Genomic DNA, 26318 nt, shown 5'->3' on the forward strand with positions numbered 1-26318 from the left:
ACAGCACCATATGTTAACCTGGTGGTGGAAATTGGAAGTAATATATATATATATATATATATATTGCTTCATTAGCATTCTATGAAGTTTCAGACTCCTACGCTCATTACACCCCATGCTGTACCACTCTGAACACCGTCAGTTTAATTATAACCACCTGGTATTTACTCCAAGATTTTTATTTCTTTTATACTGCTCATATTCAAGGGTAAATGGGTCTTGTAGTGAGATAATGGGCATCAGAAATGTTTTGTGTGCAAACGCAAAATTTTGGACATATATAACAAGTGCACTGGTTATGATAGCAATATCACTTCTGGCCCTTTTGGATAGAATAATACTGCAGGGAATAAGTTCACCAGTTAGAGACTTCAAAATACAGGACCATATTTCATATCATGCTGAATCAAAGACTTCTAATGCAAATCTAGAATTAACCTTTGGCAGAGAGACTCTTGTGTATCTGTAAAGCCTAATTGGATGGAAACTTTTCAAGTGTGTGCTTTTCAAAACTTGCTGGAAAGAAAAAAAAACCTTGCTCAAGAAGAAATTGTCGTTGGGAGATGAAATAATCGTCCCTCTAGATTGACATTACTTCTAACATAGGTGACATTTATACATTGTATATCCTGGTAATGAAAGGAAGAAAAAGATGAAGAAAAATAAAACTTTTATACAAAACTTGATGTTCGACACACCCCTGTGGCTACCACAAAAGATCAAAGTAAATGAAAACTGTAGTATGTAGCAATGGTACATTTCTACAACAATAGAGTTGCATTAAAAAAAGCCTGATACTGTAATTGTATAAAAGCGGCAGTGTTGCCAGCTTACAGAAAAAAATCCAGAATTTCGCTTCTATGGGTGCTAGATGGATCAAATTTGCAGGCAAGCATGATACTTGTTTCCATTTTTTTTTGGGGGGGAGTGGAAATTACACAACATTTTCGAAAGTCTTCATTTTCAGAAAAGATTGAAAATTGGGCCTTTTAAAATGGATCCCTAATTGCCACATGTTGTTAAAGTGTTCTTTTGTTCTCATTATTACATGCAAAAGTAAAATACATAAGCAAAAAACCATGTTTAAGGAGTTACAGCCCATTTCATTTGATCTATCCCATAATATTCAGAGGAAAACAAAGGACTTTTTCAAACATCCCCAAGTTAATAGTAACAGTGGATATATTGTTTTGTAATTCAAGTATGTCATTACATACCTTCATATATATACACACACAAATGAACCAAAAGGACAGAACTGAAATCTCACATGTAGTTTCCAAGAAATAGCATTTTAATTGCTGCCACATAGTACTGGAACGGTCCCCCTTTGGCAGCACTCAGTACCATGCAGAGGAATGTTTCCTACCTTAAATCATAGCACGCCAGCCATGAATTGGGCAGGTATAAGAAGAATAGAACAACGGTACGAAGTTCGATATACAAATTATTTGTATGCAGAAACCATTGCAGTACCCATACAAAATGTAAGAGTTGTCAAAATAACAGTATTAAAGTGACAATGTTCAGTTCCATTGGTTTTAGTCAGTATGTCTTTTTTTATGTATATCTCGTAAAAGTAGGAGAAACATTGAGTTGAGATTTGAACATTTTAAAAATATTTTGTAAGTTTCCTTGAGTTGTAAAACATTTGATTGTCTTTACTGCGAGTCAGTAAGATATTGACTGAAAATTTTGGAACAAATAATTCCTTTCTGAGCCCAGCAAATTTTTTGAATGGTGAGTTCATATTTTAGTCCCTTCATTAAATGGTAATTTTTTATTATTTATAGAATAAAATTTTGATGCGTTTGGTTCAAGAGTGTAAGCTTGTAATTCTGAGACACTTTTCTCATTTTTTTAATTTTATTAAAACAGCTAATAAAAATGTCCGAAATGTGCATGATTGCGTTCATATATATTTCGCCTGATTTCCAGTATAAATCAATATCGATTTGCATCAATAATTCACGTAAATAACATTGGTTTTGATGGAGTGGCACTAAGTGCTGCATGCGGGACATTTGTGTTAATATGAGGATGTGGAGGACGGAAGATTAATAAGTTTTTGACTTTACATCTCAAGAAGTTGACTTGGTAGGTGAATTTTTCAATCATTGCTCCACAAATTACCACAATCTATTTTCTTGTAGTGTATCATATATCCTAGAGACTAGGGATGGCCAAATCCAGATTTTTTACTATCCGGAATTGATATTTTTGATCACCCCTAGTAGAGAGGCCATTGCAGAAATGAATTGTTGTATGAAAAGAAACTTTTAACAGGTGCAAGAGTTATATCTTTAATTTTTCTTGTATGTATGCATTGCTTGCATTATATAATTATTTCTCTTGAAATCTAAGGTTATTGCAAGCTTAAAAACACAGTTTTTCATTGTGATGTTTCAGGAGAACACATACTCCCTTCATCAGACATTATTTTTAGTTATAACTGTATCTTTAATCAACTACAGTTAATCAAACTAAACTAGAAATAAATGTCTTTTGATGAAGGGAGCAATTGTTTTGATGCTTGTTTGTTTCCATGACAACATACACAGAGTTACTGCAAATACATTTATTACTGCTTTCAGGAAAAGTGTGAGTGGAAGTGCAATCATCATGAATGCACCAAATTCTGCTATGAGCAGTGTGACAGGCCACCATGCAATGAACCATGTAAAAAGAAGCTCAGATGCAAGCATGATTGTGTCGGTTTTTGTGGAGAACCTTGCCCCCCTCTGTGTAGAGAGTGTGATAATGAAGAACTTACAGAATTTCAACTACTTGGAGATGAAGGTGAAGAAGGTGCCAGGTGAGTTCTTTTTAATAGATTTTAAGTCTGTAGTAAGTACAGAAATAATAAACCATGTTCATTAAATTTCCAATCCAACATTTTTGGCAGGACTGAGAAAAAATTCAAGTCAGGAAAAAAATTTAACGGAAAATATGATTTTTAAGAAGATATATCATTGCATCAATACCAAAACCACGAATATGCAAATTTTGACTGTTTCACTTAAGTGCAATTTCTGACTACTTTTAGTTGATAAATTCCTATGCTAACTTTTGTAAGCTAATAAACAGCCATACTTGTATGACAAAATCATCATTGACCCTGACGTGCATTGTTAATGCTTGCTGCGAGTGCACATTTCTGTGCTATTAGGAGCACGTGAATGGTGCGGGAGATTTTATGCTCGTTCCGGGGGCTAATTTAGAAATCCCTATTCGTGTGAGAATTCGGCATGGAAAAGTAATTTTGTAGTATTTAATCTGTGCAGGATGCAACACTGTGCACTTTTGGCCATTATTGGTTTATTCTTCAAAACTATGTGCACTGTGCATTGCTAGTTTTAGCAAAAAGTTTTTAGAAGGGGGGTTGACTCGTAACAGAGTCAGCCTACTCTTCTGTGCATTGGTTGCTGAACCATGCTTACTGCGGAAAAGAAAGGGGGGGGGGGACAAGTTCGGCGGATGATTACAAGAATTTAGTGCATCCAGATCCACAAAATAGTTTGTGTGCTTGTTTCTTTCAAGTATAATTGTGAAATTCTACATCAACACGCTCACATAATGCATGAAAGTTTATGGCCTTTCTGTTGGTTGTTACAATTTTGTGAGTGACACTTGTGAGGTAAAGCACGTCCGAAGAAAAGGGTTCCCAGTAATGGATGACTTTGTGAGTGATCGAGAGTAACAACATATTTTTACTGTTTTTAACCCACTGACATCATGTTTAAATACCTTCAGAGTTGACAAAGAAGTTGTATTTAAATTCCGTAGTGCAGCAGTTTGGAGTGCAAAAATAAATTACCTACATAAAATCATATAAAATCAACTGATTATTATTTTTACTTTTTTAAAATGTTTCATTTCATATTTGGACCTAAAAGGGATGAGGAGACAGGTGAGTGGAGAAGGTTACATAATTTAGAACTACATAATTTGTACTCATGTCCAGATATTATTAGAATAATTAAATCAAGAAGACTTAGGTGGGCAGGCCATGTGGCACGAATGGGAGAGGAAAGAGGAGTTTACAGGATTCTTGTTGGGAAACCTGATGGTAAGAAGGCCAAGACGAAGATGGAGGGTAAACGTTGAGATGGATTTGAAGGAAATCGGTAGGGATTGAAAAGAGTGTATAGATCTTGCTCAAGATAGGGACAGATGGAAGGCCTGTGTTGCTGCAGCCATGAACCTTCGGGTTTAAGAAGGCTAGAGAGTTAGTTAGTTAGTTAAAATGTTTCATTCATGGTATTGAAAGCATGATCTTACCAACTTGTTATTCCTAATAGGATTGTTGAGTGAGGTAAACCTCAAAACATTCTTCTAAATGAAGATCAACACCACACGTTTTGCACTGCCAAACACTTTCGCTCCTTTTACCCCTACTGTAGCACACAACACCTTCTGGTTACATTTGGTTTTTTTTTCTCTGTATGGGGAATATGCATTGGAAAGTGGGCCCATGCTTTTGCTTGCAGTCTCATGGGGGTGTTGCTGGCTGAAGGTCGACCTCGAAGAGCGTACAATGCAAATGTACATTCTACAAGAGCTGCTTTTCAATGCTGATTCTGAATTCACTGTAGCCATAGGCGCCGACTCCATGGGGCTTAGGGGGGCTCGAGCCCCCCCAATGTTAATGATGTGGGGGCAGAGCCCCCCAATAATTTTGCTTAAGAGGATCTAATGTATTATTTTTCTTCACTTGTAAAGTTTACTCTGAATTTTGCCACATGAACTTAACTTTAAATACACATTTGAAATGTTCTATACCATCAACTTTGGGGGGGTGGGGGCTGAGACCGATAAACCATCAACTTTGGGGGGCTATGACCGGAAACAGCAAAACACATAACTTATAACTATATACTAAGTATGTATATAATTATTATTTACTATTATACATATATTAATCAGAGACATAATGAATTTAGCCAACGACTTGTTAAAGACTGTTTGGGAATCCCCTAAAATAATGCAAATATTTAGGAATAATATTGATGTGAATGAGAAGGCTGGCCATACTGGACTGCGACCACTTTTCCCTCGTCGGTGGACGTTGAGAGCCTCCAGTATGCAACAGATCTTAAGGAACTATGAAAACTTCAATTTTCTTGAGAATTTTTCTGAAGAGGATTCTACTGACGCAACATTAAAATGTGCTGGATATCTGGAGACAATGCTTCACTTCAAGACATTTTCTTTCTCTCCCTCTACTGCCATGTGATGGGTTAAATACGAGGCGCATCCAGAAAGTAAGTTTCCCTATTTTTTTCCCGTGAAAGTAAACATAATGAGCCGTGTAAATTGCGCATGCGCAGCAGAGCTAAGACGTATCAATCATATGCCAGGCGGACAGATCCCGCCCGGCGCCAGTAGCGAGGCAGCAGTGGTCCGAAGTGGAAGCTCGTATTCCTTCTCCCGCCGAATGCCAGTAGCGAGGCAGCAGTGGTCCGAAATGGAAGCTCGTATTCCTTCTCCCGCCGCATGCGAGGTTCGGTCGGTGATAAAGTTCCTGAATGCACAAAGCATTGCGCCAATTGACTTTCATCGTCAGCTCTGTGAGGTCTATGGGCCGAACATTATGAGTAAGCAGATGGTGCGTCGCTGGTGTCGGCACCCGAACACAAAATGAAACGTTCAGGAGCAGCACTGACATTCCTGCAATGGTACCATGATGACGGCGATGATTTCCTCGACAGGATCGTCACGGACGATGAGACGTGGATTTCGCACTTCACCCCGGAAACCAAGCAGCAGTCAATGCATTGGCGGCATAGTGGATCTCCGGTCAAGAAGAAATTCAAACAGACGCTGTCGGTACAGAAAGTGATGTGCACCGTGTTTTGGGACAGGAAGGGCATTTTGTTCATTGACTTCCTCCCCAGAGGTGAAACGGTGAACCCTGACCTTTACTGTGAAACACTAAGGAAATTGCGACGTGCCATTCAAAACAAGAGGCGTGGCATGCTTACTGCAGATGTTGTGCTCCTCCATGACAATGCTCGTCCACATACGGCTCGGCGCACAGCAGCTGTTTTGACGGAATTTGGCTGGGAGTTGTTTGATCATCCACCTTACAGTCCTGATCTGGCTCCCAGCGATTTTCACGTTTTCTTGCACCTCAAGAAATTCCTGTCCTCCGGTGAGCATTTTGGCAACGACGAAGAGCTGAAGACGTCTGTCACACGCTGGTTCCATTCACAGGCGGCAGAGTTCTACGACAGTGGGATCCAAAAGTTGATACCACAATACGACAAGTGTCTCAATTCTGGTGGTTGCTATGTTGAAAAATAGCTGAACCTTTGCTGTATCTGTTGCCAATAAATGGTTTCCTGAAACTGTGCTGTTGTTTTTTTTTTAAAAAAATAGGGAAACTTACTTTCTGGATGCGCCTTGTAGAAGAGGTAAACTGTAAGATTCAGTCTCAATGCATTGGTTCTACAGAAGTAGAATCAAAACTAAAATACTTGACTGACATCTTTCAAGAAAAGCGAATGTGTTTTGAGCAGTTCTGGCTGAAATGCACGGAGGGCAAACCGAGCCTCGTTGAGCCAGAATTGCCCCGGCAACGTCAGGTCCCTAAGAGACTTGAAAATCCTGATGCTGCCAAACATCACAAGTTCTACACTCCAAAATAGTATTATAAATCAATATACACTGACGTGTGTGACACAGCAAAATCATGTGTTAAACAAGGACATGAATCTACAGGACTACAAAAAGTAACAGCCGTAGAGAAAGAATGCATCTCAGCTGTGAACAGTTGCACAACAAAGTTTCAGCAAACGCGAGAATTCTTTCGCCAAGATTTGGATGCCGATAGGCTCTCCTTACACATGTCCATGCTTGGTGATATCGACAAACAGAAGAAAGTTGTTCTAACTACCATGCGTGACATAAGGAAGATTCTTTTGGAAGACAGCACCCTCCAGGAGCCAAATTCATGATGCTCCTCCGCACTGTGCCAGTGACGACAGCCACAGCCGAAAGGTCATTCAGTGTTATTAGACGACTAAAGACATATTTGAGATCTACAATAAGGTAGAAGAGACTAAGCAGCTTAGCGGTACTTCACATACATCAAACTGTGCTTGATAATTTGGACCTGAGACCGCTCGTTAATGAGTTCATAAAAAATAACCCACTGCCTAGAGCAACTTTTGCTTTATTTTTAGATCATGTTCATATGTTTTTGTTGTGTATGTCAATTTATATCTTAGTGTACATGCTATTTGTTTTTATTATTGCAAAATTAAATTTAAAAAGTAAAATATTGTAGCAAGAACAAAAAAGTAAAACCATTTTCCTGCGATTTGTGTTAGCATTTATGTAAATAATTAAATAAAACTGTTAAATATTGTAAATATTGTTTATTTTATGGGTTATTTGCAACCCATCACATGTCTGTTGCGGACATTAAAACACGCCCATGCCCTCGCCGGGACTCGAACCCGAGACCTCTGGATCAAAGCGGGTTGAGTACCACCCAACACGCTCGACCACCGAGGTTGGCATAAAACTTTTAGGTTGGTCTCTTAATGTAAATACATACTTTTCAATAAAAATGTTAATTGTTATCTAAAAAACAAATGAGCAGACACAATAGACATAAAGAGACTTTGAAACATTTTCTAAACGTTTTTCATGTTACATTTCATTTGCATGAGGAATGTAATAGCTGATTAAAAACTGCTATACGAAGGCGTATTTTTTATATTTTAGAAAAGAGAGGGAGTGAGTCATCATTCATTTATTTCAGTGATCAGAGCACCCCCAATAATTTTGACAAGTCGGCGCCCTTGACTGTAGCCTGTCTTCTTTGAAGTAATTTTGTGGTACACATTGAAGGAATTGAAAAGACACATATCTAGAAGGTAGAAAAATATCTTTCTATACCCTTCACTGTCCTTCTCATGATGGGAAACAAGGTCTTGCAAATCAACACCTCCCATCCCTTTCTGGTATTCAAGGGCACACTTGGGTTTTTTGACCTCTTCTCTTGGTGTTTGACCCTTTTTCCTTCTCAACTTGCCTGGGGCTGTGATGTCAGCTGATTTGTGTGTAGTGGAAAGAAAATAAACATCCTTGTTATCTCTACGCTTCACACACAAGATATTCTTGGCAGACCATACTTCATGCTCCCCACGTTTCAATTTAGTATTATTGATATCAGGAAGCATATCTTTTCTATTGTATCTAACAGTTCCGATTACATTTGTCTGCCTATCAGTCAGTCTTATAAATAGATCAGGAGAAGAATACGCATTATCCAAAAACAGTGTGTGACCTCAGCATAACAATGGTTCACACATGTTGAATACTACATTGGTACTTGCTGGAAGACTTGGATCTGTCACATCATAACCCACATAAATTTTGAAGTACAGGCAATAGCCTGAATTGTATTTACAATTTTTTTAAAATTTGATTCCAAACTTGAACGTTTAGACCTATTGCACTGTACATACGAAAGACGACCCCTGAATTTCATGAGACTTTCATCGAGAGCTATGTCCTGAGAAGGGAAAATGTAACTCAGAAAATTTGGCAGAAAAGTGTTGTATTATAGGCCTATTTTTTTTTACTTTGTCATTTTATTCAGCATCATCGGTGAAATGTAAGAATCGTGAAATTAGTTTGAACCTCTCCGTACTCATTGTTTCCTGAAAAATGGGCATGTCAATACACCTATTTTTGCTCCAGTACAACTGAATATTTGACAAACCCTGTGGCCGAGTGGTTAGCACATCGGGCTGCGATGCAAGGGTCCCGGGTTCGAATCCCGCTCAGGCTTGGTTGTTTGTGACTGTCCATTCATCAATTTCATCACTCATCCCCATCTTCGCAAATTAGCCAAGAGGCACAAAACGCGAAGTAAAATAAACTAAATCAATAACAACTGAATATTTGATTTTCTCATCTGGGACATGAGAATAACTAATGCAAAATATGTCTTTATTTCATCTTCTGAAGTGTGATACTTTTTCTGATGGGATTGTTCAATTGTTTTCTTGTGTAAGTATTTGTCTTGTTGGCAATATTCTCAAATAAAGGTTCCATGTATTCCAAAAATATTGAAAGTTCATTTGGCAACTCTGTCTCATATTTCTGCAACAAGTCTTCACAAACACCAACATATGAACTAAATAAGTAGACAACAGGATTATTATCAGTTTTTGCCCAACTCCAGTCGCTCTGTGTTTTCTGTGTTGTAGCACGAACACGTTTTGATGAAGGGCCGGGCAATTCACAACTATTCACGTCACATTCTCCACTACTTTCACCATCAGAATTATTAGATGTAGCACCAAAACTGACTTCAGACTCCTGTTCCATCATCACACACATCACTGTCCTCCGAACAACTATCTAAAACACTGTGTAGAAGATTTCTAAGTCCCTCTTCATCACCAACAAACGATTGTTTTGATGCCATAATGGCAGCTGAGGAGAGCGGCATAGGATAAAGAAACATTTTTTTTCTTCACACAAACACATTGAGTGGCGCCAAACTGAGGGAATTTCAAACATCACATATCTGGACTTCGTTTTAGAATGAATACAAGTGACATCTATGAGCTACACACTGAACTACGTGCATTTCTATCAAGCAGTGTTACATTGTGAGCTGAGCTCGTCATACGACTTATGTGCCATAACAGGTTCATGAGAGTCCTGCTCGTCATATGATGCGAATGGGTTAAAGAACTGATGCATGTGTGTGCAGGGGTTGATTACGACACATTGCAGATTGTTAGTAGATGATTTCCCGTTGAGTTGATCCTGAATGGATGGGTGACTGTACAGATTCCCAAGAGGAAGGTACATCACGTAAATGCTTTTGGCGAAGGACTACAGTGTTTGGAGTATCGAGAGGAAGTATCGATCCATATTCATCGATCTGAAGCGAAACTAAATGTAGTAGTATCCAGTCTATCATGGTAAAAGTATAGATGATGTGAATGTTTGTTTGAAGGCGGATGTCACGTACTGTTTACGTTTTCTACAATGCAACCCATTGAAATCAAGTGTATCTAACTGGCTGCTATAGTGAATTTCCTCCACACGTAGCCGTTAAGCATGCTACAACATAATCTTTGATTCATAACGTTAAACAATACACACATAGAATCTTATAGTTTGGTGTCTGCTAAAATAGCAGTGCATGACAAGATGATGATGTCATTTAAGTATAATATGTGAAATTGCCACATAAACACCACATGCTGCATTTCGTCGCTGTCTCATTTCTGGAAGTGGATATCTTTTTGTCAACGTACGAAGAAGTAGAGAAGTTACTCTTGAAATAAACTTATCCGAGTACAAATTATTTGTTGTAAAAAATAATGTAGACGAATATTGCATAAGAACATTATTTTAATATTTTCTTTAAATTATACACATTTGTTAAACAGTAACAGAATGCTGGAGTTTAAGCCTTTTATGCTTACACTGTTTATGTGAGAAAATCTCTATACCAGTTTGTATCGTTAAATGACAACCATTATGCTAAACTCGCGTGTGCATAATAAGACCACTGAAGTTGGTCAGGTTGACTTTCTTTAATTGTTTTACACTGGTAATATTGTGTAATAAACCTTTTAATTTACGACGTTGTTGCCTTTCACAACATTCGACTCATAAATATATCAGTGTTGCATGGTTTATCCTTTGTACTAATGATGTATTTCCCTAGCAGGTGGGAGGACTTTGCATGCAGACTGGGTATTGGGGGTAAGATTGTGAAATGAATGAAGGGTAAGATGAGTAATAACATGTTCATAGGGAGTAAAAGTGGCACAATGTTTCTAATTTGAGGTTCTTCATTTAGGAGAGTGTGGTACAGTTCTCTTACGTTCCAGTATTGTATCAGAGGGTTGTTTCAAAAATAGGAAACAATCGATCTCTGCTTGGAGTTATTATTATTATTATTATTACAGTCAAACCTCGATTTTACATTTTTCAGGGGCCCGTAAATAAAAAACATAAAATGTGGGAAACTTAAAAAGCAGGAAAGCATGTGGGAGGGGTGATACTCAAGTGTCAGTAAGAAATGACTACACAATCAACTCTTTAGGGCTATATTATGTCCAAAATTGTTTAACAACAGGATAGAAGTATGATTATGAATTTCTAAGAAAAAAAGCAGGACCTACTGTGAAAGTCAGTGACGGATTAACGGGACCACTTTCGTAGGGTAGGAACGGTGGATGACTGCTTCTAAATGCCGCCTATTAGGTTCCGTTTATGCATTTGATTGTGTGGGATCTCCATTTACTCTGTAAACTGGTAATTAGTTGCTATTTTTAGAAGTCCCGGGTAATTGGAGGGGTAGGTGATCATGTATTGCTGGCTGCCAATCATCTTTATATACTGTAATCAAAGTGTCCTGAAGACATACAGAATTGTTCAGATTCCACTTTGAGCTGTATATGTATGTATCCAGTCCCGATCAGCCCAACAGCATGAAGTGAACAAAACAAGCTTTGTCAAACTTACGCATTTTTAGACATCACAAGAATTTATCTTTGTGATGGATGCAGGATTTTCGAAAGGGGTGATGGCGTTACATATACTTTTTATAGTAGTCAGCCCTCACTTTGCCATCTTTCCCTACCTATGACGTTCTCCTTTTTTTTTTTTCCAGAAATACTGGCCAAGGGCAGGGGGGGGGGGTTTATGACCCCATCATGCCCTTCTTGGGCATGCCACTAAATGTTATTTACATCCATATTAATCGATGATTTAGTATTGGATTTAGAAGTCTTGTGGAGGCCAAACACCCCTTCCACCCTGTAAATAACATTTTTTGTCAACGTTTTAATATTGCGTGATTTATTTTCAGCACATGAATGTTCAACGGCGATTATATCATTCTTAGCATCATGTGCATTTCCTTCCTGCACTGCTCTGTGTGTTCAAGGCCTTTATCAGAAGGCAGAACAAGAAAAATAAAATGATCTCGTCCTTTTTTTTAACTTTCGCATTTTGTCTGCTGCTCGTGTTTCTAATCGTCAAAGCAAAACAACCGTCTGAGACGAGATTCAAAACACTGCCATTTTTCTTCCCTCCATACTGAATGAGTCATAACTCTGGAGCCAGGAGACGAAACATTGGCGCCAATTGCCAGCTGCCCGCTGCTCGCAGACACCCCTCCGACCAGTTTGTAATGGCAGGAGGTTAAGGGGGAGACGGACAGATGGTGGAGCTGAATGCCATCTTATCAGAAGTGGGCTCATTCCCGCCCGGCCAAGTTGCAGAAAGGAATGGGGGGAGGGGGGAGGAAGGGTCACTGCTTGACACACTCCCATGTTGTCATGTCAATGCTTCAGACATAGGAGCAAGATTTCCGAGGCATGGCATTAAAGAATGAGAAACTGGCTCAAGTCTTTTTTTCTTTTTTACTTGCAGCACGCTATGTTCGTTGAATGCGTGTATTCAGGTTCAAGAGCAACTGCGTAATTTTAGACGTCAGAGGAAAAGAGACGAGACATTGCTTTTCACCTTTATGTTAATTGGTTAAGATGACTCGTGTAAGGGGGCTCACTTCCACACGAGCAAGAAAATCGGGGCAGCAATGCTTGGCACTTTTCAGTAATTACAACACTAGTGATGATACCATAGGGGGCATGAGAAAGCAAACTCCCCTATGGTATCCCCACATAGTCTTCGATCTCTGCCAATTTGGAGGTAACGTAATCGGCACCATGCTTGGGGCAGTCTTTTCCGTCAGTGAGTAAAATATCGCTCATCTACCCATAGAAAAAAGAATCAAGTTAGCTTCATCTTCATTCTGATGATCAAATGACATTAGCATTCGTGAAAAACTTTAGATTAAAAATAATTTACAGGGAAATTGACTAGATCCAATCTTATTTCCGTAGGAATCTAAACGGCTTCCCATTACAGAAGTGCAGGTCTTATTCAGTATCGGATGGAGGTTGGCAAACCCTTCTAATTTTTTTTTCTATTCCACTGCTGCAGACAAGAAGAAAGGAAAACTTTTCACAAACAAACACCCTTCTCACTTTTCTTTTTCATTCCCGTCAACTAGGAAGTTGTGTGGACAAAGAAGCGAATGATGATCGAGTCCTGTCAATTTTCCACTCGGAATGGGGAGGGCGAACTTTCGTTGTCCAAATTCTATGGCAGGCACTATTTAGCGAGAATCGGTTTGGCAACAGTGCGCTTGTTGTCTGATCCTGAAGCAGAAGAATCAGCCCATTGTATCTTTACCGGGAATGCAAGAAGTGCTGTTTTTCCTTCCTGTCCGTCAAGGAAGGTGCGACAAATGCAAGCTGTACCCTGCCTCCTCCCCCACCTTTCACTGAACCATGCCTCTTCGCTCCCTGCTCTCGCATGAAAGCCTAACATCTGGAAGTTCAAGTTTGCGTGGTGAACGAAACAGCTTGGAAAGCAAGAAAAAGGAGGGATAACTCACGTGGTCAACAGGAGATAGGTATACCATTACAGAAATGGCCGAAGTCTTGGTCCACACTTTTTTAATGATGCACAGGATAGATACGAGGGATTACAGAAACTTTGGTTCCACTCTATTGGCTCCAGGTTGATACAGTTCACTACACAATTACAGTTGATGAAGAGTGTTACTAAAAAGGAGACCTGAGTTGATGCAATCCTCCTGCCAAGTTGGAACTGATGTGTATCATACTGAGCAAAGATCGTGTTGACATCACTCTTGCCCTACAGTCTACAATATGAACATCTAACCCCATCTAAAGCCCTGTAACGTGAATAATTCACATGTGTTGCAAGCATACCATATGAAACTCATATTTTTTCCCTCTCTTGCATAAATTTTGTTGTAGAGGCGACTGAAACAACAAATGCTTTGCACCTGAATCGGTGCACTGTTGCCAGTAATAGTCCCTCACTTTACATTATTTACAATGACTGTAGGACCATTGTTGAGTCCCTGCAATCTGTGGTCTCCTGCAAATGAGGGTTAAATATTGCACCCTTCTATACCACCTTACAAGTGTCTGCCCCAAATATGCTTGTTTATAGGACATTTCGCAATTTTGTAATGAATCGGTAAAGTACCAGTTATTGATATATTTTATCTGGTAAAGAGGTAAAGGTAAAGTTTCCCGTGCATGTAGCACCATACCATGAAGGCACATTTAGGGGATGTGGGTCCCAACATTCTTTATCTTGGCCATGAGGTGATGTAATCAGCACCACACTCAGACTGCCCTCACCCCCCCCCCACCCCAGGGTTGCCCCCCCCCCCCAGTTACCCATTGATTTGAGGCTGGGTGAGCCCCAGAGCAGCTTGGACAAGGCCAGAAAAATTCCAACCTTAGATCACCCACCCCAGGAATTGAACCCGTGTCTCCCATGTTGCAGTCTTATGCCCTACCAACTGGACCACTGCGGCTCCTTATTTTATCTGATAATTGCAAAAATTTAATATTAGTCTGTCTACATATTCAAACTTGAGAGCAAAGTATTTGACTTCTTATTGCTATTTAATATTTTATATGATGTATCTGATTTTTTTAACAGATTTGTGTACCTAGAAGACTGTGAACATACAATAGAAGCAAATGGACTTGAACAATGGTTGCAACAGACTGGGGAAGGGGACCAAGAAATAACAATGAAAAGATGCCCAAAATGTAATACCATTATCACCAGAAACTTCCGTTACGGAAATATAATCAAAACTGGATATTCAGACTTGCACAAAATCAAGAGGAAAATATTTGGTGAGATGCGTAGAATTGAAGAAAAGGAGAAGGAATTGCAACGCATGTTGGTGGATATTCCTCAGGATACAGGTAGGACATTTTTAACCTTATTAATCATATTTTGTGTTACCTAAAAATTTAAATGCTATTTTCTTATTAGGCAAGAGTAAACTTTACAAGAGAATTAAATAATACATTAAATCCTCTTAAGCAAAATAATTTGGGGGTCTCTGCCCCACATCGTTAACTTTGGGGGGGGGGCTGAAGCCCCCCCCCAAGCCCCATGGAGTTTGCCTATGAGCTGGTATCAGTAAATAAAATCCAACTGTTACTGCTGGTATTGGCTGGTACATTGGTACCGTTTCAGACTACACAATATCCTTTTTTCACATTAAAGCAGTTCTTGTAAGGTGACACTTATTGTGCCGTTAAAACACAATGTTTGACAATACAAGGAACACATATTGATTGGTGCTATGGAGCTAGAGATCATGGACGTGGATATAAATACAAACTGGGATATTTTTGGTGGTTGTTCACGTTAGAACTTCTCTCTCATCAGGAAGTTATTTAACAATTCTCTGAATGAATGAAAGTGGTTCTTTATTAATCCTCCATTGCTTACGTATCTGTGAGATACATGCGACTAAAATTGTTTATTTTGTTGCAAACAATTAGGCTTGCAGGTTTTAGCTTCTCAGTGGCTTCTTCACCCCTTGTCTGAATACAGATGACCACAGCCTCCTCCTGGTGCCCCTTCGTGTCTGGGCTTAGTAGGCTGTTTGTATCTCTGAGATAACAGAGCAACTGATTTCATTCAGGTTGTAGAATTTACTGTTAGGATCCAAAAAATGCTGAACTCCTTCATTTCATGCTCTGTATCAGTGATGGTGAATGCAATGAATACGATCGATATCATCAGTCATAATGTTAATGCAGAGGTAAGAGAAGGTAATTCAGGTCTGAACTTGAATGTGATGACGATTGCGATGAACGCCAGAGTGTTGCATACAAATAAATACAAATAAATGTTTGTAAGGTGACAATAAAGAGCATATGTAGTGCTAAAGAAATATTTTTAAGGTGCTTAAGAACCATTATATATAGTACTAAAATAAAATAAGGTGAAAATTAAAAAGTAAATCATGTATATGTTAGTAAAGCCATACTTGTATCTCACAGTAACACTGATCATGTTACTTTTCCAGGTGCGACCGATGAAGCATTAACATGCCATGTTAATTGGACATTATCCATGTCCTAGTGCTTCTACTTAGGCTTATTCTAACAGTATGTTTCAATAGAACACTTCTCTTATCTTAAGGCCAACAAGGTTCTTTTAGCCAATGGTGGGGATCGAACCTATGACATGAATCACTACAAATCCTATATGCTAATCAACTTCGTGGTCAGCTCTAGCTTTTCCCTGAATTTATTCACAAGTTTTCGCACGGTATTTCTGTGTGGAACAGATACACCTGAGAATTCTGTTGAAAATTGTCTACGAATGTCCCTGCAAGAATTTGTAATCACATACGAATCGTACATAATTTTTTTTGTTGTAATGTGTACGTATGTGCCATTAATAAAACTATAGCAAAACACAAATAACACTTGGAAGACTAAACACTTAACAAACACTTTACAAAACAATAGAAAATCACAAGAACACTTGTAACACGTAACCATTTTAAAAATACGATGAAACTGAGATCGCGAAGTTACTGAAATGGAATGGAGTTAAGAAATAAATTCACAGGTTATGTGCAAAGCTGTGTCTTTCAGTTGCCTTTCTGGCAGCTGTTAGGAAACTAAAGTGCCCTTTTAGCACTTGTTACCAAAGTTACGCGAAATTTCCTAAAACCATACTAGAAATGTGTGGATGCATGAAGACAACATTTCCAACATCCCCCGTGACAATTAATGTGCTTATTTTGAATGTTATTGTAACTGTAATTCTGAGAACTTGAAGTCATTTTGAAGCTAGCGGTTTCCATAGCGGAGATATCACACGCGATTTGACGGGTGTTGCCGTCTGAGCAGCTGGAAGCGGGCTGCCGTCGGGCACACAAGGGACAGAGAAACGCACTGTATATAATTGCATTTTGCACATTAAGATTAATGCATAAAGCATGGTGAGTAGTTGGTGGAGGCACATAGTGGTTCGGATTCCACTTTAAACTGTAGGTCCAGTCCCGATTAGACTTTCTGTGCATAAAGTGGACTTAAAGCAACAAATCAAATAAAAAAAATCAAATGGTCAGTAGCTCAGATTCCTCCATGTGGAGCAAGAAATGTAACATAAATTTGGTGGACATATTCACCTAGTTAGCTTTAGCATAACATTAGACTAATTGTTATATCAGCAGATATAGCAGTTCAAAATATACATGACATGTTCACGTTTAATTACCATTCGTGCATTGTACCAAGGCAGGAAGACATATAGGGGCTGGAGGGTAGCATTCTACACCTACGTGAATTTGCTGACCTCTTTGGATGAGTGGTTAGCACAGCATGCTATGATGCCATGAGTCCCAGGCTCAAATCCCGGCTTGGGCATTGATGTTCTTTGCGAGTGTCTCTTCATCAATTTCATCATATCAACACTCATCCTCATTGCCTAGATTCATCAAAAGTGGCACAAAATTGAGGCTAACAATAGTCAAATCAAATTAACCATTCTTGCTCTACCCAGTACCCCTTGATTACTGACGGGACAATCTCCAGAGCTGCTTTATGCAGGACTTGGTCAGAAAGATTTGCACGTAAGATCATTCACGCTGAGAATCAAACCCAGGTCTCCCAATGTGGTAGTCAGATGCTCTACACATTCACTGCAGCTGTCAACTCTTAAAAGTGCATTGCAGAATATTGTTACATAAGTTAACAATTGATACATTTACGAAACTATTTCAGGAAGTATCACTCTTAGAGAGATTCAGTAAAGTTGGATACAAAGGTCTCAAGAAATGCATTCTGAAACTAAATAACTCTGTTGTACAGTGGGATGCGTAAATATTGCTCCGTGAATTGTCCATTAGGGGTGTAAGGGGCTATATTTCCACATAGTACCTATGCCCAATTGTCAACCTCACTTCCACAAAGTACACCCTGGACTGCATTGTGCAGACTAACGAGACACTGGCATCTGTGTTTTGTCTAGAGTACTGCATCAGATCACTTTCGCTCGCTCAAACTCGTTCGAATCTCCCACGCTCGAGCGTGCTATACTCGATCATAACACACTCGGTAGTGGAATGATTGGCTAATAAGCCTAATAAGCAGCACTGTCAACCTGAAGCCCATACATGGAAGGAAACCACTCTATGTAATTACAATTCTAAATAATAATTTTGTATATTATGTAAGACTCAAATACAGCACGTATGAAAGTATGCAATATCTACAGACCGAAACGTAAAATGGATACACTTGCTGACGGACTGCTGACAGCAATTACAAATATTGTATCACAGTGCAAGAAGTATGTGTACAACATTGTTCACATACCGAAATGGCTAATATTATTCTGCGAAATAATAAAATGCAGTTATAGCATTCAATCGAACATCGTTTCAATGTGACAATAATCGTAGAAACATAAAATGTCAGTCTTGGTAGTTTCAGCCCATAATCATCTATTTCATTTTCACATATCTCGGTAAGATACACAAAACTGCATTTTAACATGGAGACGATGATTATGTTCACTTATTTTTTAATTTGACTTCGTATTTCACTTCATGATCCATATTTTAAAAAAATATTTCTATTAAGCAGACAATAAAAATATCATATAAAAGCTATTTTACGTATGTATTTGTGAGTCTACTCCTTGAGTTAGCTACGTTTCGGGGAAGCGACTGCCCCCTTCTTCAGGCGTTCTTTAAGCATGCAATACTGCCATGCCGCATCGTTGTATCATACAAGGAAAGGTTGGGGAAAAGATATCAGAAAAAACTATATCCCTTTCACCCTGCATTTCCTTAAAACTTGTCATGTTCACTATAAATTCCCTTAAAATTAATTAAAAGCAGTAAAAACAAGTTAAAAATCCAGGAACTGTGCTCTCTCCCATCTGCGTGTTGATCAGCTGATGTTCCGTGTGAAATGCAGGAAGCACAGTGTATATCCCTACAGCATGTCTCCACCTCTGTTCTAACTACGTTATTTCCGGGTCAAATTTACACACTTCCTGCACGGCACTAATCACTTCCGGGGTAACCTGAAATCCTATTTCTTCCCTCTTTTGGCCTTTTTCCCATTTTTTAAATAGGTTTATTCAAATTTCGTCAAGATTTCCATCTTCCCGATTGAGTTTATTGTCCCTATCATTACATATGTTAGCTACTTCATACACATTTCTTTTGATAGCGTGATTTTCCCTTCTAATAACAACTTTTTCTTTGATTTTATGGGAGTTTTCAAGGACATGCTCAGTTTTGGGATTCCTGTCTTTGATGTCTTTGTCGTGTTCTTTCCATCGAATTTTCATGCTTCTCCCCATCTGTCTGATGTATTCCTTATCGCAGTTACATTTAATACTGTACACTCCTTTCGCATCTTCGTCTTTTTCCTTTTCAGCCCTCTTATATTCTGAAAAGTGCTTTTCAATATTTCTCAGGGGCTTCATTCCACTTTTAATATTATAATCCTTTAAGACTTTTTCATTTTTTTCTGAGACATCTTTAAGGTAAGGAATTCCTATGAACTTAGGTTTCTTGTTTTCTTCCCCTGCTTCATTTTCTTTGACTGCAATTTTCCCATCTTTAGATGTTACTCTTTTTTCCCTTTCGCAAAATTTGTAGGCATTCTTTCTTATTTTCCTAATTTCATTATTGTTATATCCATTCTTTTTGCCAATGTTCAAAAATCCATTCTTCTTCTTAAGCCAAAGTGTCTTTCTGGTTACACAATCTATTCGCTCTTATGTAGAAATTCAGATAAACATTTTTCTTTGTTCTCCCTGCACGTTTTGATTCTTTTTTAATGTAGATTTCTCCCGCAAGTGCTTTGTGGAATACCCCAGTTTTAATTTTGCTATTTTCATTAACAATCTTTAGGTCTAAAAAGCTAATTTCCCCATTATGCATTTCTTCTTTAGTATATTTAATACGGTCTTCTTGTTCGCCTAGGATGTTAAATAATCTTTCTAGCCCTTTCTCTTCCCCTATTACCAATATGTCATCTACATACCTTCCAAAGAACTTTATTTAATTTTCCATTTGATTCAAGGCTGCTCTTTCTATGTAGTGCAGAAAGAGACTGGAAATGATCCCAGAAACTGGATTCCTCATGGCTAACCCTTCCCTCTGTAAATAAATGTTATTATTGAAACTAAAATAGTTGTACCCTGTAACTAACTGTGCCCATCTTACAAATCCCATGAGGTTACAACATCCACACCTTTTTCCATAAGCCAATGGTGGAGACAATCTGCTGCCTTATTTCTTGGAACACTGGGGTATAAATTAAGAACGTCAAAGCTCATACTATTATCTTGGGGCAGTATTGCATGCTTAAAGAACGCCTGAAGAAGGGGGCAGTCGCTTCCCCGAAACATAGCCAACTCAAGGAGTAGACTCACAAATACGTAAGTAAAATAGCTTTTATGTGATATTTTTATTGTGTCCTTAATAGAAATATTTTTTTTAATATTTTATATTGTGAGTAATACACACCCAATCCAATAAGAATACGATCCATATTTGAGGGCCCAATATCATAGACAAATTACGGAAATACGTTTACTAATAGGGTTCGAGAGTTTGAATGTATTTCATTCGTGTGGTAATTTTTCGCTCAAGTGGATCAACTGTCAATTGTGTGTGCCATCCAGCATTACCCGTGCAAACTATTTGCCGCTCGAGTGAAAAATGCTCATTGCAGCACACTAGTTTTGTCCATATGTGCCTCAGCTTTTAACCAAAGTCTGTTTTAATATTTTAGTAAACTACATTACAGTTAATTTAGGTAAGATAAGGGGCTGGATCCTGTATATCATGACGGGTGCAAAATAGCCTTCAAGTGCTGATGCACCCAAAAAAATCAGTTTCAAATTCAAATTGTCCATTACTATTTTCATTAACATATTGTAGATTTGTTTGTGTTACTCACTATTAAAGGAAATAAATACGTTAAATAGTATTGATTAATTTAACTTTTAGTACGCCGCGCGGGTCTGACGAAAGTAAGCCCAGTGTTGCCGAGGCTTTTTAGCACGAAATTTAAATTTGTATACTTAATGGAGAAAAATCGTAATAACTCTGGCACTAGGAGACCAATCTACTTTGGATAACTTTTGTTTTGCAGCTAGAACATCAGCGCATGTGCAACCTTGTAAAATTTGAAGCCCCAACCATGCGAGGGTTATGGGTGGGGTTTGCATCGCCCGAATGTCAATGAAATAAAACATAAAAATGTGGAATTTGCCCCCTCTTCTCCAGTAATTTTTTTTAAGAAAACCCGAACTTTTGCCTTTTTTCAACGAATGGACCTTTTGCAACAGAATGAAACTTGTGTCATGTTTGTGGGTGCAATACAATTTGAATAATGAGCCAAAATGTAAATCTCTGTTTTTTTACAAAAAATAGCCAATTTGCATATTACTCATAAAATTGTTATAACTCTGACACTATGGGACCAATTTACTTCGGATAACTTTTGTTTTGCAGCTAGAACATCAGCGCATGCAACCATGTAAAATTTGGAAGCCCCAACTGTGGGCGGGGGGTAGGGGTTATGGGCGAGGGCGGCATCCCCCAAATGTCATTGAAAAAAACATAAAAATATGGAGTTTGCCCCCTCTTCTCCTGCTATTTTGGTAAGAAAACCCGAACTTTTGCCTTTTTTTCGTCGAATGGACCTTTTGCAACAGAATGAAACTTGTTTCATGTTCCTAGCTGCCATACAAAATGAAATAAGTCGCAATATGTGGAACAATGCAATGACTAAAATACTATGGTGGTTTACAAAATTTTTCAAACCGTTCGAAAAAGAGACATGATCGAGAGGTAGTTAGTTAGATATAACACAGGAAAATAATTAGGGTTATATAAATAGGAACTCACCATCTATTGTGTCGTGTGGAACTCCTTGAAACAGGGATCAAGGCACAGGTGCACTCTACACTCCTCGCACTGAATGTATGACTGGTGGTGAACTTTTTTCTTATAACACACTTTGCATCTCATGCGGTTACTAGTCTTTCTAGGCCAATGTTTGTTAGCAGAAGCTTCCAATCTTACCATCTGGGGAGGTGGATGATCAGCAAGCAAAGGTCTAGAAGGACCAGCCTGCTCCATAAATCCCCGCTAAACCAGCTCTTTGTACAAAGCTATCCGGAAGTCTCTATGTCTGCGACTCCGGGAGACCTGGTTGAGGAGGATATGTGCATTGAGGATACTTTGGTTCAGGAGATAGAAAAACAGTTTGTTGATCCACTTTATCATCCTTCTGTCAGTCAGGTATGTACATGTCATTCTGTCTGCCTTATCCACGTAACCCATATGTTTGTTGTAGTCTATTATGATGTGGGGCTTCAACGGGTTGCCGTGGTTGTCAGTGAAGTTTCCTTGTGGGGGAGGGGGGGGGGTGGAAATTTGTCAACACAAGGACGTCACGTTTGTCGCGCCAACGTAGAGCTGTCAGGTCACCACGTTTGGTTTTGCCCGTCTTCAAGTCATTGGGCATGGAACGCCGATTCTTATTGATAGTCCCGCAACATTGGGTGCCCTTTGTTGCGAGATCATCAAAAAGTTCGGGAGAGGTAAAGTAATTGTCCATAAAAATTGTATGACCAATTCCTTGTACTCTCTTACTTAGTTCCATGACCAGGGCATGGCTGGCTGGCTGTCACGGTTGGTGTCTGTCTAGCTCTGTCTTTTCCAAGGTAAACTAACAAACCAACAGTATATCGCAAAGCATCACAAAGCAAGTACAGCTTTATGCCAAATCGCTTGTGCTTCTTTGGGATATATTGCTTGAAGAGCACCTTTCCCTTGTAAAGAACAATAGCCTCGTCAATGGCTACGTGTTCCGTCGGATGATACAAGTCGAAGTAAAGTTGTCTTAGATGTTCCAGAACACGTCGCAGTTTCCAAAGGCAATCGGTGTTGTCTTGAGGAGTAGAAGAATTGTTGGTGAAGTGCAAAAAAGTAAGGATGTGTCGGAAACGGTTGCGTGACATAACATGCCTGACCCAAGGTGTGTGAAAGGAATTTGTTTGCCAGTAAGAGTCCATGTAGTCGTGCTTGTTGTGTCCAAAATAGATCCATAGGGCAAGGAAAAGGAATAATTCTCCAAGGGTGATGGGGGGGCTCTACCCTGGATGGATTATTCTTATCCACAAACTGCTGGTAATATCTGTTAGATTCTACCAGAAGAATGTTGAAAAGAGCATCCATCCATAATAGGCGGAAGGAATCAAAAGGTGAAGATTCAGGTGTCAAATCTGATGTCTTGGGTCCGGGCTGGCCAGTAAAGGGTAAGGGGGTTGGACCCTGAACATGAGCGGTGCGCGGGCCCCAGGTTGACGAAGTTGATGATGACGATGATGATGCTGTTGGGAGAGGAGCCTCATTTTCATCCGAAGAAGAATCAGATACAGCCTCCAAATCAACATCGTCATCAAAGTCATTATCTTCATCAACATCTGATCCCATGCTCTCACATTCATTGTCCGTATCATATAAGATCTCACCGATCCCACTAATGCACAATCGTTTCCTTCTGGACATATTTCTACAAAGAGCCGAGTCAACAGGAAAGAAATGGATGCACAGTACACAAGATGCAAGTGCGGACGAAAAAATCAGAAGCACATATGAAAAACAATCACAGGGAACACAAGTTCAATACAGCCCAAGAAGCACAAAATGAGAAAAACACAAAACACAGTCTTCCACATTCACTGCTCAGACCGATTCTGGTGAGGCCTCTCCTAAAAGTGCAGAGGGAGCCTTTTCAATCCGGCTTTGTTTTGTCCATGCTTCTTCCTAGTTTCCAGCTGCATTCCATTTATAGCATAGAGGTAACAGAAATCTGACCCCCCTCCTACCCCCACCCACTTTAGCAGGACTTCGTGTTGCAAGCAAGCTCCAAAAATTCAAGAACAAAGAGGACCGTGTGCCTTATCTGTGGTGAGTCACAGCATCTAAGCTTGAATGGAAACAGTGTCATAAATACGAAGCATTTATTGCTTCTCTGTCAACTCAGGACTCGGAACATGTGACATGGTCATGTTGGAAGGGGGAAGTTTGGAAAACACGATTGCAAAATATGTTCTGGAAAGCACTGTCAGTGTTCCCACCTCAATATACAAATATAAGTGTGGCAAACCCTCGATAATTGTATCTAAAGCTGCATGGTGCATATCTGCACCAAATTACGACAAGGCACTTACTTTTTTCGTCCCATATCTGGGACAAATTTCAACTAAAGGTTAACTACTTATGTGAGTGAGTATGGAGTCTTATTAGGACAACGTTCCGGAGGTCAGACTGCCTCCTTCATCAGGTTCGTGGATGTTTGCAGGCACAGAGCATAGTGCCGCATAAAAGAAGTGTTGAATGAGGATCTGGTTAAGGGTTAAGGTTAAAAACACTTACTAAAACTCTGCCATATTCAAACTTAAAAATCTCAGCCTGTTAAAAACTTCGTAAAAATACTCCACAGTTGTGTTAAAATAACTAAAGGATCGCAAGTGGCCGTTACGAGCCCCGGCTGGTTTTCATTATTTTTCCTCTTGCACCCTACATGTTTTTAAAGAATGGATTTTTATGTATGCTGATGTCAACAGTTCGTTTGACATTTTGTTACAATTCTTGAAACTCTCATTGAATAAAGCGGAGAGAATAGACATGGTGATGCCTGGTAATTCTTATGGATCCCACTCTACTACAGAACAGAAATGTGATTTCAAACTGCATTGTAAAATCTGTTGATGGAATCTTATTTATAATTACATGTGCCCTGTTTTTGTATATGTATCTAAATACAGTCGAACTCAAATTGTACTTCACATCTTTTACATTGTCTAACTGTTCTTGGTTCCAAAAGGTGCAAAACGTTACAAAATTTATACAGGAGACAAGATCTACACTTGCCCTTCAAGTCTAAGACAAAACTGAGAATGAGAGTCTCATTTCCAACTCAAGACAAAACAGAGACACTGCCATCTTATCTCATATCATCTCTATACCATCGCTACACTGTTAACCAGCAAGTTGTATAAGGCAGGAAGATTACTTTATTTTTAGTTGTTCCACGTATTTATTGTTCATGTAATACGAGGGTCACTATTTATATTTTGAGCCTAACAATGAAAAAACAGGAATTTGGCATTGAAAACTGCTTTATTGTTTTACGAAGTATTCTCCTTTATGGTCAATACACTTTTGCATTCGTTCGAACCATTTGTCAAAGCAGTTTTTCCAATCTTGAGACACCTCCATAATATGGTTTTTGAACCCATCAACGGCGTCTTCCGCCGACGAAAATCGTTGTCCACGCAATTTATTCTTGACATTCGGGAACAAGAAGAAGTCATTGGGTGCGAAATCAGTACTGTACGGCGGATGACCCATCAATTCGATTTTTTGACTGTTCATAAAGTCGGTTGTTAGACGAGATGTGTGACAGCTGGCATTGTCTTGATGAAGAATGATCCGACGGCAATTGTTTGTTTTCCGTATTTGACCGAAGACCTCTGGCAAACAAATTGTTGTGTACCATTCAGAGTTGACCGTTCTACGTTCCTCTAAAGGCACAGTTGCCACATGACCAGTTTTCCCGAAAAAACAGGCGACCATTTGTTTTCGATGTGCTTCGAGCACGAACAACTTTTGTTGGATTGGGTTCATCTTGAAACACCCATACAGTCGACTGCTGTTTACGTTCCGGCTCATATGCATATATCCATGATTCGTCACCTGTTACAATCTTATATACGTCTTTTGAAGCACCACGATTGTATTTATTGAGCATTTGTTTGCACCATTTGAGGCGAGCGTCTTTTTGAGTTTTTGTCAAATTGTGTGGGATCCAACGAGAACATACCTTTCTCACAGCTAAATGATCATGTAATATTTTATATATGCTGGTGGAACTAATGCCTATGGTTGCCTCAATCTCACAGTATGTCACATGACGATCTTGCAGTATTAGGTTTTGCACAGCATCAATGTTTTCTTGAACAACAACTGATTTTGGACGACCTTCGCGAATCTTGTCAGTGAGCGAATGGCGGCCACGATTAAATTCGTTATACCAGCGTTTCACAGTGGCAAAGGATGGGGCTTCATCGCCAAATGTGGAAGTAAGTTGATCGATGCAATCTTGTCTTGATAATCCACGTCGAAAATCGTAAAAAATCATCGCACGAAAATGTGTACGAGTTAATTCCATTTTATTGTTGTCGCGCAATCTCCAAGGCAACATAAACAACACAAATGAAGCTATTGACAAAACATTTGAAGTATGTTATGTTAAATAATGCCAGACGATTCCGTGCAAACGTCAAATTGCGCCTAACTTCAATCAGTGTTGCCAAGGCTCAAAATATAAATAGTGACCCTCGTAAGATCTTGC

The 26318-nt window shown here is 39.1% G+C and overlaps 1 protein-coding gene across 3 annotated transcripts in view; it reads left to right on the plus strand.

Moving 5' to 3' along the window:
• The window catches only part of LOC145998403 (NFX1-type zinc finger-containing protein 1-like), a 155738-nt gene that overhangs the window by 109071 nt on the left and 20349 nt on the right, over window positions 1-26318 (plus strand). For all 3 annotated transcript variants that reach the window (XM_083134816.1, XM_083134811.1, XM_083134822.1), the window contains exons 9-10: window positions 2595-2815; window positions 14542-14816. In XM_083134816.1, coding sequence (XP_082990942.1) covers window positions 2595-2815; window positions 14542-14816 — 496 coding nt within the window. The remainder of the gene's footprint in view (window positions 1-2594; window positions 2816-14541; window positions 14817-26318) is intronic.

The sequence above is a fragment of the Lepisma saccharinum genome, chromosome 1 (genome assembly GCF_977018435.1).
Source record: "Lepisma saccharinum chromosome 1, izLepSacc3.1, whole genome shotgun sequence".
Classification (NCBI taxonomy): Eukaryota; Metazoa; Arthropoda; class Insecta; order Zygentoma; family Lepismatidae; genus Lepisma; species Lepisma saccharinum.